Genomic DNA, 16913 nt, shown 5'->3' with positions numbered 1-16913 from the left:
TAATTAATAAAATATTTTAATAGCTGCTTTCCTATTTTCTAAATTGCTCTCCCTGTGTTACAAAAAAGTATCCAGTAGATATTTGTTGTATGAGTAAATGATGATCCTCTAATAGAAAATTTACTTTCCACAGGATTATTCTATAAAATTGTAGGGGAAGAAATGAGCATTTCAATTTGCCACAAAGGAATATGGGCAATATTTCATGATCAGATAGAATTTATAGAAATTTGAAAGGGAATAAGCTTATTTTCAAGTGACTAAAAGATTTTTAATGCTTTTTTTTTTCATTAAATCTGAGTTCAACCCAGGCTATGAAGTTCCATCCTTTATTGACTTGCCATATGAAATGAGTTGAATCGTTAGCTCAAATTTGTTTTATTCTTCATAGAGACTTAGTATTTTTTAGCGTTTATAACATGGCAATAACAAATGCTTCTCTGTTCTTTTATTTCTGAAGCAAGGGGAAGTCAGGCTGAAGTGTTTGAAAGCTCTACAAAGCCTATACACAAATAGAGAATTATTTCCCAAATTGGAGCTATTTACTAATCGATTTAAGGTAAGTGTCAAGAATGATCACTTTGCAAATGCTAGTTATACTTTTAAAGAATGGCATTACCACAAGTACTTAGTTTCTTTTTTTATTATTATTTTTTTCATTAGTGTGTATTCATTTTGATTGTGGCGTTTTCACACAAAATTTGTTATTGATGCTTATCCCTGACTCTTCTTTCCTAGCCTTCTACTTACCCTCTACCCTTAAGTGGACTCCTTTCAGCTTTCATGTACTTGTGTTCTATACCTGGTCCTCCTCCTTGAGAATGTCTGTTTCCCCTCTTGTGGTCTTTTTTTGAGTGTCATGACCTATATCCACTTTAACATCCACATATACCTGTATGTAACTATTAAGAGAGGGGCTGGAGAGATAGCTTAGCAGTTAAGAGCACTAGTTGCTCTTGCAGAGGTCTTGGATTCAGTTTCCTGCCCCCAAATGGTGGCTAACAATGGTCAATAACTCCAGTTCCAGGGAATCTACACCCTCTTCTGACCTTTGCAGGCATTGCACAATACAGCTGCACTTACATGCATGCTGGCAATATAGTCATACATGTAAAATAAAAATTATAAATAAAATGTTTTTTAAAATAAATATTAAGAGAGATAATTCACATCTGAAGTTTTGTTTTTTTTTTTCTCCGTTCCATTGGCAGTGTTTTGCTCTGCTGGTAGTTTTCCTTTACTGTCCAGGAGTTTTTGTTTTTGTTTTTGTTTTTTTTAATGATTTATTTTATTTTTATTTTATGTGTATGAGTGTATTGCCTGCATGTAAGTGAGTGAACCCATGTCATGCATTGCCTCAGAGAGGTCAGAAGAGGGCTTCAGATTCCCCTGGAACTGGAGTTCAGGATGGCCCAGCTGGTTAAGAACACTCCCTGCTCTTACAGAGAACCTGGGTTCAATTCCCAGCACCCATATGGAGGTTAACAACTGTCCATAACTCCAGTTCCAGGAGAATCCGACGCCCACTTCTGACCTCTGTGGGCACTACAGGACACAGGTGCACTCGCATAAATGCACCCACATGGCAGCTAACAACCATCCGTAACTCTAGTTCCAGAGGAATTCAACAGCCTGACCTCCGCAGCTATTGCATGACACACGTGCACTTACAAGCATGCAGGCAGTACACTCGTACACATAAAGTAAAAATAATAAAATATTTTTAAAATGATATGGCCATGTGTGCATTTTTATTTCTGATTCTTTTATTATGTTCTTTTGGTTAACATGTCTGCTTTTGTGCCAGTACCAGGCAGTCTATCAGTATAACTCCATTGTATAATTTGAAGTCAGATATTACTGTTCTTTTTGCTTTCCATCTTTGTGGTCTTCTGTGTTTCCATATGAATTTAGGATTAATTTTTTCTACTGTGAAGAATGTCATTGGAATTTTGGTGGGCAATTGAATTAGATCTGTAGATTATTTTTGGTAATGTGGAAATTTTTATATCATTAATTCTAATAATCAAGATCATAAAAGGTCTTTCCATCTGTGTCTTTGGTTTCTTTTTTTAGTTTTCATTGTTGTTCTTTCACTTCCTTTGGTTGATTCCTAGATATTTTGAGTTTAGTTTTTGTTTTGTTGAATTCTAGGGTAAACGTTGCACATCCCATAACACATAAGTAGAGTTCAAAGGACCTCTTTGTGGACTTAGTTCTCTCCTTCCACCTTTATGTGTGTTCCAGGGATTAAACTCAGGTCAGCAAATGTAATGAAGCAGACGCCTATATCTGTTGAGCCTACACACCACACACACACACACACACACACACATCACACTTTTTAAGTTACTGTGAGTTTTTTTCTTTCCTTAGTTCCTTTTTAGCAAATTCCTTATTGGTAAAAGCTACTGATTGGGAGGGGTTGTATCCTGAAAGTTTATCCAATCTATATTTTCTGATGGCGTCTGTAGGGATTTTAAATATAGAATCATATCGTCTGCACATGGTGTATTTGATATCTTCCTTTACTGTTTTATTTCTCTTATGTTTCTTTCTCTTGTAATATTTTAGCTTGAATTTCAAGTACAGTACTAAAGAAGAGTGGCAAGAAATGACAATCATGTCCATAGATGCAGAAAAACCATTTGACCCTTTCTCTACCCAAATTTTAGAGGAAAGGCTCTTAGTAGCCCCTCGCTTAGGATACTGTTAGCCGTAGATTTGTCAGACATTGTCTTTATTTTTTTGAGGTATGTCCCATCTATTCCTAATTTTTTCAAGGCCTTTACTGAAAGCCTGTTGAACTTTACAAGATAGTTTTTCAGCATTTATGGATGTGATCATCTAATGTCTGTCCTTAAGTCTTTTATGCTATATTGCAGTCATTGATTTGCATTTGATGAACCAACCTTCCATCCCTGGGAATAAAAGCAACTTAGTTAAACCTTCTTAATGTGTTCTTAAATTTGTTTTGCAAGTATTTGTTTGAGAATAGTGCATTTATGTTCATCAAGGAAAATGGTCTGTAGTATTTTGGGGCTTTGGTGTGATGGTGGTGTGTGTTTATTCTGTTTTGGTTTCAAGGTAATACTTGCTTTTTAGACTGAGTTTGGTAGTATTCTTCCCCTTTCTGTTGTGTGGAACATTTTGAGAAGTATTAGAATTATATCTAACTTTAAAGTTTTATAGAATTTAACACTGAATCTATCATTCCTGGGCTTTTGGTTTGTAGGAAACTTTCAATTGCTGCCTTAATCTCATTGTTTATTATGGATGTGTTTAAATTGTGTGTATCTTTAACTTCAGTTAATCATGTGAATTTAGAATTTTATTCATTTTTATAGGTTTTCTAGCTTTGGGAAATAAAATTTTTCCAAAGTTATCACCTAATGTAGAAAATATACATTTCATTGATATTTATTATGACTTTTCATCTCTAATTTTATTAATTTTGTCTTTTCCTTATGTGGCTAGGGTTTTATCAATTTGTTAATCTTGCTTTTCCAGAGCCTTCAGGTTATTCTTAGACTGTGTGGGATCTCTATGTTTTTACAGCTCACATTTGCATAGTTTTTCTTACGACTACCTTGGTTATATCCCAGAGGTTCTGGGTTTGTGGTATCATTTTAATTGACTAGCAATTTTTAAATTTCTCCTGATTTTTTTTTTCTCGGTTACCATTACTCAGAAGTGTGTGTTTCAGTCCCCTTGTAATGCATTTTTTAAAATATATTTTATTTAGTATTTTTATTTTATGTGTATGTTTGTATTACCTGCATGTATGTGAGGGCACCCGTGTCATGAAATTCCGCAGAGGTCAGAAGAGGGTGTCGAAATCCCCTGGAACTAGAGTTAAAGATGATTCAGCCTCCATGTGGTGCTGGGAATCAAACCTGGGTCCTCTGCAATAGCAGTCAGTACTCTTAACCGCTGAGCCATCTCTCCAGGCCCCCCCCCTTTATTCATTTTTTAATGTTTCTCTTGCTGTTAGTTTCTAATTTTATTATTCTGTAATATGATTATATTCTAGGAATTATTCCAATTTTTTTATGTACTTAAGGCTTTCTTTGTGGCCTATGATGTGATCACTTTTACAAAAAGTTCTTTGCACTATTGATTAGAATGTGTATTTCCTATCTGTTGGATGGAGTATTTTACAGATATATAGATATTAAATGTAACTGATCTGTATTATGACTCTCCATCTGCTAATTTTCTTGGCTTTGTCTTCTATTTCTGAAATTTCATTTTTTTTATTGGTTTTTTCTGTTATTGATGCTTTCTGCTCTTTAAAATTTGGTTTATTGATTCTTTCATTCCAGAATTTCTTTCATTCATTTTCAGTATGTTTCTTAATGTATTTTTCATGTTTTTAAATTTTTATTCCAAGTCACTGATTATCTCGTCAACTTTAATAAATTTTTGTCTAATGCCTGAATTGATCCCCTCATCTATCTGTGTGAGTTCTCTATATAGTCATTGATCCTTTTTAGAAGTAGCACTCTGAAATATTTTCTGGAATTTCAGCTGTCATTTTTGTTTTCAGGTACTAAGGTGTCTGTTTGTGAGGTGACATAGTAGAATGCTCTCAGAGTTTTTGTGCTGCTTTGTTGTGTTTTGCACATGTGTTCGGATGTATGTGTCCTGTAGTTTTTAGGTGTGTCTGTTCCTCCCCAACCCCCCACCCCCAGTTTTGATTTTTGTGTGTGGTTTTTTTGGTCTTTTTGAGACAGGGTCTCCCTGTAGCCCCAGCTGATCTGGAACTCACTATGTAGACCAGGCTGGCCTCAAACTCACAAGAGATCCGCCTGCCTCTGCCTCCCAAGTGCTGGGATTATTTTGTTTATTTTATTGTTCAAGTTTTCCTCGTAAGGTGTCCTTTCTTGGATTTAGTTCAGGGGAGTTGACTGCTATAACAAATGAAGTCGTCTGATAGCGGTCCCTCTGTTAGTGTTGGAAGATTCTTCAGCGCTTCATTTGTGTCTTTGTGAGGTTCAGAGACTGCAGCACCAAAGTGCTGGTTAGAGAAAATTCATGGATTTTTTTTATTTGTTTCTTTCTTTTAAGGGCTAAGGGTATCAAAGCTTAAGTAATGAAGTAAGGAAGGAATGGGAAAGCAGCAGGAAAAAGGGATAAAATAAAAATGAAGGGAAGTTCATGGGTTAATAGAGATATGCAGGGCAGTAGAGAAAATATATGTTAGCATTAGACAAAGGAAAGGCAAAACTTTTTATAAGTGATATCCAAGTTAGAACACAGTGAACAATTAAAATTTTAAGAAGATAAAATAACAAAAATAGGGGCCAGAGAGACGATTTAGTTTTTGGGTGCCAAAGGTGCTTATTCTGGAGCCTAATGACCTGAGTTCAATCTCTTCAAACCACATGGTGGAAGAGAACTGACTGCCCCAAGTTGTCCATTAACCTCCATCACAGGCACTCATACATACTAAATAAAAATAAGTAAATAAATTAATTTTAAATGTTTAATTATTCAAATAATGATACTGACCAAGGAAAAGAAATTTTTGAAAGTGTTATGTCCTGGGTTATGTTTCTTCCTACTTAGAAAGGTATGGTCTCTCCTGACCCTGATACTCTTTTTGCTTTTTTTAAAATCAAGCTCTACAGGTAGATGATAATGGGCTGTTAGTATCAGTAATTCAAACCAGTTAAGTGTGTCTTTCCAGAGAGAAGGATCTCTGTGGCAAAGGTCCCTTTCTGCCAGACTTATACTTTCCCTGGGTTGCCCTTGCCTCTGGTGCTTTGGGGATCATTTAGTAGGTGGGGCTCGGCCTCCTTTTTCTTTTTTTCTTTTTTTTTTTTTTCTTTGGTCAATCAACATGCTGTAGCAAGTTCTTCCCAAAAAATTCCTGAAGTTTGGTCTGGCTTCTTGTTAAAGGGGTTATAGGATCATAGAAACTCTCAGTTTCAGACTTTCTGACCACACTGCTGTCACTGTACTCTATACTGTCTAGCTGTCTAGGGACTGTTGCTCCTGATAGTGTTAGAAAACTTCAACATGCTCCACATTCTGCTGCATCCTGCCTTTAGTCCTGATCCCTTGCTCTTCTGGACAGTGGAGGAGTTGGGAGATGCTGAGCCTGGCAGATGTTTTAAGACCCTGTACCTCTTATGTGGTGCTGTATCTGCAGCTTGCTGTTCTCCATTCTTTCTGGGCACACTGAATTTCACCTTCCATTTGGATTTTCAGTAGGGGAAACTGTCTCTCCTCATCTCTGCAGCATCTTATCTGGTCAGTGCTCAGATCCTGTTATGGCTGAGATCAACAGCTGACTTCTTTACAAAGACAATTCCATTTAGTCGTATTTCTGTTTTTGATAGCTCTTCTTCATATTTCTGTATTGACAGCTTTTTATCTTAACTTCCTTCCATGAAATCTCAAAAACACAGCTTCTATCTAATCCACTATGTTGTCACCATGTATCTGGATCTTTTTTTTGTCTCTTTTGAGGCAGGGTCTCCCTGTAGTCCCACCTGTGGCATTCACTATGTAGACCAGGCTGGCCTCAGTCTCCTGTCTCCGCTTTCCAACTGCTGGAACTAAAGGCATGCACTACCATGCCTCGTTTGGATTTTTTTTTTTTTAAGTAAACTCATGAAATAGATGATTGAATCTGCTTCACAACATATGTACCCAACATGAGTTCTTATTTATTGCCTTGAAGGAGCTCTCTTGTTTAGAAATAGAATTTCTTTATATACATATTCTTATAAATGTGTCGATTTTATAATTGAAAATTTGTCACAAATTTTAATTGGAAATGCCAATTAATGAGAAACATTTTCAGGTATAAATATTTATATTAACACATCACTTCTTTTGCATGTATGACTTAGAATACAATACTTTAGATGTGGTTTGACTCATTAATATTAAAAGTTGGTTTGTTTATAACTTTTCAGGATCGCATTGTATCAATGACTCTTGATAAAGAATATGATGTTGCTGTGGAAGCTATTCGACTGGTTACTCTGATACTTCAGTAAGTATAGAATCTGTTGGTTTCGAACTTTTTTTTTTTTTTTTGGTATGTGTATGAGTGTTATGCCTGCCTTCTTAGTAAGTGCACCTGTGTCATGCAATGCCCTCGAAGGACAGAAGAAGCTGTTGGATGTCAGAGCCCCTGGAACTGGAGTTACAGACAGTTGTTAGTTGCCATGTGGGTGCTGGGATTTGAACCCAGGTCTTCTGCAAGAACAGTCAGTGTTCTTAACCGCCGAGCCATCTCCAGAACTTTTGATTCTATCTTCAGGATTAGTCCATTATTATTCACTGCCTAGGAAGGTTCCACTTTTATATTTTAAGATTCTGTTTATAGCCAGGTGTGTTTTTTGGTCTTTGGATTTTGTTGTTATGGGTGTTTTGAAACAGGGTTTCACATTGTAGCCCAGTCTGGAACTCACTTTTAGAACAGACTGGTTTCAGAATCCAAGCAGTCCTCCTGCCCTAGCTTCCCAAGTTCTGGGATTATAAGTAGGAGTTACTTTTCATTTTGACTATTGTCTGTTTTCTCCATACAAAAGCTACTTCTTGTAGTCTAGAGAAAGTATCTATGAAGTGACTGCACAACTTAATATTTAAAATGAAAACTCAAGGCTTCTAAATGGAAAGGTTTTTCACATAGACCTTTTTGTCTATGAGATTCAATCTCTTGAGTAATGAGATTGAAAGCATGTACCTCCACGCCCTGCTGTTGTATCTTTTTTGTAACTTGGTTCATTGGATGGGTTGGAATGTATTTCTTTTATTGTTGATGTTTTTATTTGTAGAGCTGTGAATGTAAGCCAGGGCCTCATGCATGCTAGATAAACACTGTCTATTAATGAGCCTGAATTAATGTGTTCATCTGATTTAAAACACTCTTGCCTTCCTAGAATAAACTGTATTTGAACATTCTATATCTTGTTTTGTTTAAATATAATGTTACATTGGATCCCCTTCATTAGGACTTTTATATGTGTGTTCATTAATAAATATGACATACTTTTTAAACTAAATTCATCTTTAATTGATACTTAGGAACAGAAATTTTGTGGAGCTAGTAGCGTTACTTGTTGGTAGAGTGCTTGCCTACCATGTAGCACATGGCCTTAGGTTTCATCGCCAGCAACACAAAAAATTAAATCATAAAAGTTATCTAAACAAATGGATAAAAGGTGATGTTTTGATGTATTGTATAATGTTTAAAACAGGTTAAATGTATCCTCAGACATACATTTCTTTACTATAAATACTTTCAAAATCCTTCATTCTCTTTTCTTAAATGAAGAATATGCTATTTATTGTAGTCACCCTAAAACCATTGCACTTCAGAACCTACTGCTCCTATAAGTACTGTAACTTAATACCAATTGATCAACTTCTCTAGTCTGAACCCCTGGAAACAACCATTCTACTCCCACTTTCTTTTTTATTACATTTTTATTTATTTGTGTGTGTTTGTGTATGTGGGGCAGGGGGAATTCATGGATTTCAGAGGACAGCTTGCTGCAGTCAATTCTTTCCTTCTACCATGTGAGTCCTGGAGATTGAACTTGGGTAGTCATGCTTAACAGCAAGTGCCTTTACCCACTGAGCCATTTTACTGGCCCTATTCTCAACTTTATCAGAAGTTTGCAGTTCCACATGTGAATAACTTAGTGTTTTCTTTTTCTCGGTAATTTATTTCACTTGTTAGAATGTTCTCACATTTCAGCTATGTTATTGTAAATGACAGAATTTCATTTTTATGCATGAATAGTATCCCTTTAGTCTATATGCCACACATCTTTATCCTTCTATCATTTGTCCTTTTTTTGAGAATTTCATCCATGAGTTCTGTATTATATCTTTTCTACTTCTCTCTCTCCCCCTTCATCTTCCCACACCCCCAAACTCTCAATTTTGTGATATCTTCTTTCATTATTATTGTTACATACGCATACCTAAATTTATGTCTATGCATTTATATATAGACATATACAATGTTCTGAGTCCATTTAGTGGTGTTTGTGTGTACATGTGCTTAGCTCTGACCACTTGGGATTGGATAACATATCAAAGGTACACTGAAGGCAAGACGGCATCTTCAATATATGTTTCTGTGGAAACTGGATATCCACATGTAGAAGGGTGAAATTCAATTCATACCTAGCACTTGCCACAAAAATCAACTCCAGGTAGATCAAATACCTCAATGTGAAACCTGAAATGCTGAAACTGTTAAAAGAAAGCATAGACAGTACCCTATACAATATAGGTGTAGGAAAGGACTTTTTAAGTCAGACTCCATTAGCTGATGAAGTAAGGCCAGTATTTGACAAATGGGACCTCACTGAACTAAAAAGCTTCTATACAGCAAAAGAAATAATTAATAAGGAAGTCCACAGAGTGGGAGAGCTACTTTGCCAGCTATTTCTCTCATAGAATATTTATATCTAGAATACACAAAAAAATTCAAAAATAAAAATAAAAGAATCAAAAGAACAAATGATAAAGTTAAAAAATGGACTACAGATTTGAACAGAGAGTTCTCAAAAGAAGAAATAAAAATGGCTACAAAAATATCTTAAAATGTGTTGAACATCCTTAGCAATTAGGGAAATGCAAATTTGAATTACTTTTAAGATTTCATCTTTCCCCATTTAGAATGGCTAAGGTCAGCCAGTATGGAAATCAGTGTGCCAAATTCTCAGAAGAACTAAAAGTCGATCTACCATATGACCCAGCTATACCACTCCTTGTCATATACCCAAATGACCAATATCCTACTGCAGAGATACTTCCTCAGCCATGTTCATTGCCACCATTTTCATAATAGCTAGGAAATGGAACCAGTATAAATGCCCTCAACTGATGAATAAATAATGAAAATGTGTTACATGTACACAATGATTCTGTTCAGCTGTAAAGAAAAATGAAATCTGCAGGTAAATGGAGGGAACTAGACAACATTATACTGAATGATGTAATCCAGTCCCATAAAAAGAAATGCCACATGTCTCTTACTTGTGCATCCTAACTTAAAATCTTTAGATGTGAGAGTTTAATCTAAAGTAACCATAGAAGCCATTTTTCTATTTTAAATGGACATGGTTGTTCTCATTTCTTGGCTACTGTCATTAGTGCTGCAATGAACATAGGAGTGCAAATGCCTCTTCAATAAACTGATTTCTTTTCATCATGATATCCAGTATTGGGAATGCTGGATCATATATAGTTCTATTTTTAGTTTTTTGATGACTGTGTACTGTTTCTCATAGTAGTAATGCTAAGTTAAAATTTCTCAACAGTGTCTAAGTGTTCTGTGTTTTCTACATCCTCATTAGCGCTTACTCTTAATCCTTTTGAGAATAGTCGTACTTGCTAGAGTGCAGTGATAAGTGACTGGTTTTGGCTTACAGCAGTAATTAGTAATATTGGCAGTTTTTCATACACCTTTTGGGCACTTTTATGTCTTCCTTTATATGTCTATATTTTAGAAGCACCTATTTTGGTTTTTGTTGTTTTGGTTTTTCATTTTGTTTTGAGACAGGGTATCCTTATAACCCACCAGCTGGCCTGGAACTCACTATATAGACCTGGCTGGCCTTGATCTCACATAGCTCTGCCATGGCCAGCCTTAGAAGTACCTATTTTTTAAGTTGGGTTGTTTATTGCTCTTGAGCTTTATAACATATATTCCCTTTGTGAGATGTATAATTCATAATTATTTACTCCTATTTTGTAGTTTATCTTTATTCTGCTGACTGTTTACTGTTCAGAAACTTTACAGTGATGAACTCCTATTTTTGTTTTTATCATCTGTGCATACAGTCTTTTCTTAAAAAAAAAATCCCATTCCAGTGTCCACAAATCATTTCTTATATATTTTCCCTAGTAATTTCAATTTTATACTTTGATGTCTTTTAATTATGTCTTCATTCATTTAGAGTTTATTCCCCACATATACTTTCACAGATAAACAGATGAGAGAAATGGAGGTCTCCTTTGATTTTTCAGAATGTGGTTATTCAATTTCCCTAACATCATTTATTGAAAATATTCTCTCTCCAATATGTATTCTTATATAGCTTTGTTGAAAATCAGTTGCCTGTAGATAACTCTGTTCACTTCTAAGGTCTCTATCTTGTTCCATTGATCTATATATATGTTTTTATGCAATTACTGTGTTGTTGATTACAATAATGTTGTGTCATATTTTGAAATTAAGTAATATAATACCTCTTGCTTTGTTGTTTTATGGTTCCATACAAGTTTTAGGTTTTTTTTTCTTCTAGTGCTATTAATATTTTAATGTGCTTGCATTGAATCAACAGACTGCTTTTGGTAGTATGGGCATCTTAACATTCATCTCTCCATCCATAATCAGGACAGCCATCTTTTTTTCTTTAATTATTTCCATCATTTTTACAGGTTTCTTTTAGAGAAATGATTTTTTTTAATCAAATTTATTTGGAAATATTTTGTTGTATAAACTATTGTAAGTCGCATTACTGTCTTGATTTCTATATCAGATAATTTACTCTTGGTGTATAGCAGTGCTACTGTTGAGTTTATGCTCTACAACTTGGCCGAGTTCCTTTATTCTTAGTTTTTCGGCCTTTGGAATTTTCTGCATGTAAGATCATATCATCTGCAATGACAAAGACTGGTTCCTTTCTTCTTTGTCTTGTCTGTATACTCTGGCTAAGACTTTGAATAGAATGTTCAATAAAATTGTTAAATGCCTTTGTCTTTTCCATATCTTAAAGAGAAAGATCTGGCTCTCCTCCTTGTTGTCTGTTAGCTGTGTCATATTGTGAATGGCCTTCCTTATTTATAAACATGTTTCTTCTCTACCTAACCTGTTCAGTTTTTTTAGCATGAAGCATTGTTTTTTTATCATATTCTTTGTCTGCATCTACTGACATGATCATATAGTTTTTGTCATTTTGATGATAGAATAGATTGGGTTTATTGACTGGATAAGTTGAACTACTCTAATATCTCTGAGATGACTTTGACTTGATAATAGTTTTGCTAGTGTCCTGTTGTATTTGGTTAGCTAATATTTTTAACATGATTTTTATATCTGAATTAATTTTATTTAAATATTTTTATTGAGCTTTTGTAGTTTCTTACAACAGTTCTTAATCAAATTTAGGCCTCCCTCATCCCCTCCACTGGATTTCATGTTAAGTCCTATCCATGAAGGGATTTATACCCAAATGTCTTCCAGTGTAAATATGTCCACTGGAGTCTAGTTAGCCCATCTAGAGATTGTATGTAAGACATACTCTCCCTGACCCAGCAGCAATCAGTCTCCAGTAGTTCTCAGTCTAGTGCCGGCCCACCACCTGCTTCTCTTGTCCCCTTTCCACCCGAGTTTAATTGAGTCAGCATGGGTCCTGTGCTCACTGCCACCATTGCCACACGTTCACATTTTCAAACTTCCAGTGGCCTGAAAACCTCTGCTTCCCTGTGTTCATGAACTTTTATGATCTTTCCACTCCCTCCTCCCCAGTGGTCCCTGAGCTGTGGGTAAATGAGGCTCCATAAGGGATCCTATCCTACGCTCTGCAGTCTCTTATTCTTTAAAGCTTGGCTAGTTGTGACCTGTGTGCATTGCACTCTGTTGTATAAGGAAGCTTTACTGGTGAGAGTTGAGGATGCATTAGTTTTCTCTCTACCCCTTGTTCTTCTATGTTCCATGAGCCTTAGTTGTAGAGGTTCAACTGGAGGTGTGTCACCTAGTATACTGGGCATCTCTCAGGCATATGTTCTCTGTGTCTGACCAGATGTGCAATTCTGTAGTAGCCACCATCTATTGCAAAACAAAGCTTCTTTGATGAGTGGTATACAGAATGCTTGTCTGTAAAAATAAGGATCAATATTTACCATATAGTAAGAAATTTCATTTGTGTAGAGATATGAAAGAGGGTAGGGTTTTCTTTAGGATCTATGCCCTCTCCTGCCATGTGTATTTGGCTGAGTTTACCTTGCCACCTATGAGTTCCTTCCTATTGAGAGGACTTTAAGTCTAATTAGATAGCTGTTGATTGCCCCCCAGATAGCAGTGCCACTACTGTACAATAGAGTTAGTTTTTCATGACAGTCATTATGGTTATTAGGCTTTAGGGCTGGGTTGGACCATTGTTTTTCTCCCTTGCCAGTTTGCATATTATCTAGCATTATGATAGCCAAATTTCAGTTAGACAGCTTCCAGGTCAGTTCCTGCTCCATTGCTTCAAGTGCTGTATCTGAAGTATGTCCTGTCTTCAGCAATAGGGTCTTATCTACTAGCTCTGGGAGATAACCAAGAGGTTTGGTAATAGCCTGTGTTATTTTGGGAGTCTCCTGGACCACCCTCACCAACCACTCAAGATCTCTTCTATCTGGCACTGTGTTTCTTGCCAAGCAGCTACCAGGCACACATATGCCCTAATGTTCAGACACTGTAAGTACGTTTTTCATGGGGTTTTGAGGACATCACATTTCCCTCTAGGTTTCGAAGGCCCCCTATAAAAGTTTTCCTTGTGTTTTGTTTTTCCCTATGTCTCTCTGCTTTTCATGTTAGGATAATGCTGGCCTTCTAGAATATATTTAGAAAGTTCCTTCTTCTTGGGCTTTTGTTATTTTTTGATAACTTGAGAATTAATTACTTTTTAAAATATTTGGTAGAACTCAACAGTGAGGCCCTCTGCTAGACTTTGCTTTTCTCAAAGATTTTATTGCATTTTTAAACCATTCTCATTACTTATTATTGATCTGTTTAGATTTTATGTCTTCATGAGTCAATCTTCGTAAGTTGTCCGTGTGTATGTGTATGAGAGCATTGTTCTTCTTCAAGATCGATTTTTCTCTCCTAAAATAACCTTGAATAGTTTCTTGCCATTTTTCTGCTCAAGAACATAATTCTTCCTTGAAACTGAAAAAAAAATTCTTTTCTAAGGCACTTCAAGTATTTTTTTACATTTTTCATACATACACATATATAATGTATTATGATTATTTTACCACCCAATTATTCTGTTATCTTTCTTCCTTTTCCTTTGAGCCCTATTTCTCAACCAGTCCCTCATGGCTATACCATTTGAAGAAAATGGCACTTATTACTTTAGCAACCATTAACAGCCAGTAGCTCTGAATGCCTAGTCTTAATGCCGGTATCCTTAGGTTCTGTGTGTTCAGCATTACAATTGCCATGTCTTCTGTGGAGGGCAGCATTTCATGGCACTCTTTCCCCATCCTGTGGCACCTCCCTTCCTTCTGCCCCTTCTAGTTCCCTGTATAGGCGAGATTTTTATCATTTCTGACTCTTTTTGTAATTATGCAGATTGTCTGTTGCTAATTTGGGGATTTTATATATTGGGGGTGGAGAGATGACTCAGAAGTTAAAAGCACATATTTTTCTTAAGAGATATTAATTAGCTTTCATAGTTCTGATACATTTGATGTATCTGAAAGGGTTCATATTACAATATGCCTAACATTCTTTCATTTAAGGGCGGGGGAACCTTCCCAAATTTCTACTTATTATTTTATTCAGTAATGAGCTAAAGATCAAAACGTAGCTTCCTTGTGTGTGAAATGATATTGCTTTGCTTTTCTTGGCTTGTAGGATGACTTTCCTAAATAGCAGGATGAATCATATTTAACACCCCATTATAAATTCCTTTAAATATTTTTATGTCCATCTAATTAGCTATGCTACTTTTCTGTTTTTTATTTTAGAGGACATTGGTTGTTTGTTTTCTCTGTAGGTAAAGATACTTCCCATTAAGCCCCACCACCTACCTGTATTGAATCCCAGAGATCCACATGGTGGAAGGAGAGAACCAATTTTCACAAATTGTCCTTGGACCACACACAGGCTATGACGCGTAGGCACACACAAGGAAATAAACTAATAAGTGTAATAAAAAATTTCAAAAGGAGCCAGGCGTGGTGGTACATGCCTGTAGTCCCAGCACTCGGGAGGGAGAGGCAGGCGGATCTCTGTGAGTTCAAGGATAGCCTGGTCTACATAGTGAGTTCCAGGACAGCTGGGGCTACAGGGAGACCCTGCTTCAAAAAGACAAAAAATAAAAATAAAAAAATAAATTCAAAAGCAGTGGTTATTTTTACCGAGGAGACTAAATGGCATTGTAAATAAGTGATAAAATATTATTTCATTGATACAATTCTGGTAAGAAAAGTTATAATTAGCTCTATGAAACCAGTGTAAATACATCCCTTAAGAATATCACCAAAATCTTATGTACATTTAAAGAATTTGAGAATTTGAGTTTATTTAGGCTGATACATTTTCTGAGGTTTTGATTGTCATTATCTGTGGATATCTGTGCATGGAAAAATTGTAAAAATGTTTTTTTTTTCTTGATTTTTCTGGATTTTACATAGGGAATACATATATTAGGGTTAATGGGAAATACTTTCAAAGTACAAGAAACAACTAAATTCTGTTTTTATAATAAGCTTTAAAAAAGATAATTGAATAAGGTATTACATAGCAAGAAATCTTTCTTGTGACTCAGGTATTACTTTGTGTTTTTTCAGTGGAAGTGAAGAGGCTCTTTCCAATGAAGACTGTGAAAATGTTTACCATTTGGTGTATTCAGCACATCGCCCTGTTGCCGTTGCAGCAGGAGAGTTCCTTCACAAAAAGTGAGTTAATTAACTTTGAAAACTGGTTCCACTTTTGTATGTTTTGTTTTTGTTTTTGGTGTTCCAAGTTAGTAGAAAGGGGCTAGAGAGGTAGTTCCACTGTTAAAGGCACTTATTAGAGGTTAGCAGTGACTGGACATAGTGCTTATTTTGTCCTCTTCATAGTATTGCAAGGGTTCTAATGGCTTCATAGCCTATATCCATGTCATAAGTAACATCTGGGAGTGTTTTTTTCTTTATTCTTTCAAAAAAAAATATTACCTCATGCCTTTTCAACATGTATTATCTAGATGTGAAGCAGTATCACTTTCAGAATGCCTCCCACCATTTTGTGGCATTGAGATTGTTTTAATTAACAATATGTAATGATTTCTGAAAGTTATATAGTTAGTTAATAGTAAAATCCATCTAAATTTTGGCATACCATAACACCTACTAGATTTTATGAATATAAGTACCTCTATAAAATACATTTTTGATTATGGATTATTATAAATGTCTACTTCATTAGTAGATTAATTAGTTCTTAGAGTATTAACATTTTTGTTCATGTTGTATCTTTGCTTTGGGTTTTTTTGTTGTTATTTTTTGTTCACAGATACATGCTTAAGTGGCTTTGGTTGGCAGAAGAACCTAAACAACCATAGCATGTATTAATTTGTTATTGTGCCAAAGCACAGATATAAATCATTCAGTAGGCAACAGTTATACATGGATGATTAACTTCAATAATGAGCAGACTTGGCATTCATCCAGTGTCCGTGTCAGGTCCTGCAACAACATACTCTCCTGTATTCAGCTGTACTGCTCTATTGTTTTCTTTGTTAAAAATTGTTCTTAAACAGAAGCTAGCTTCTAGTGCATGCTGATAATGAAAGTGAGGGAAAAGAAAGTTGAAGTTTTCAGGCATGACTTCATGATCTCTCATTCATGCTAGGCATTTACTTGACAACTATGCTATGCTATGACAGCATTTCCAGCGCCTCCATCATGACTTTTTAAAAAGTGCTGACTTTACCAATCACTCTGACATCTTTAATAGAATAAGGGAATCCCATAATTTTCTTGGTGTTCTCTGTCACAACATCGAGTTTATTATATAGTCTTCCCTTCCTTTTCTTTTATTTTGCAAAAGGAATATTTCTCTTGCCTACTTTTTAGAAAGTTTTGTGATTTTATAAAGAATTTAGTGTTTCTATAGCTTCAATGAGAAAATAAAGGACTTAGTTATAGATAGATAGATAGATAGATAGATAGAT

At 35.5% G+C, this 16913-nt stretch overlaps 1 protein-coding gene across 3 annotated transcripts in view; it reads left to right on the top strand.

Moving 5' to 3' along the window:
* Stag1 (stromal antigen 1) overlaps nucleotides 1–16913 on the top strand; it is a 421107-nt gene that overhangs the window by 264023 nt on the left and 140171 nt on the right. For all 3 annotated transcript variants that reach the window (XM_029567624.1, XM_008841643.3, XM_008841645.2), the window contains 3 exons: nucleotides 461–559; nucleotides 6930–7009; nucleotides 15547–15654. In XM_029567624.1, the coding sequence (XP_029423484.1) occupies nucleotides 461–559; nucleotides 6930–7009; nucleotides 15547–15654 (287 nt within the window). The remainder of the gene's footprint in view (nucleotides 1–460; nucleotides 560–6929; nucleotides 7010–15546; nucleotides 15655–16913) is intronic.

Source organism: Nannospalax galili, unplaced genomic scaffold, assembly GCF_000622305.1.
Source record: "Nannospalax galili isolate Female #2095 unplaced genomic scaffold, S.galili_v1.0 scaffold861, whole genome shotgun sequence".
Taxonomy (NCBI): Eukaryota; Metazoa; Chordata; class Mammalia; order Rodentia; family Spalacidae; genus Nannospalax; species Nannospalax galili.
The sequence above is the reverse complement of the archived record's forward strand: the minus strand, read 5'-3'. Positions and strand labels throughout refer to the sequence as shown.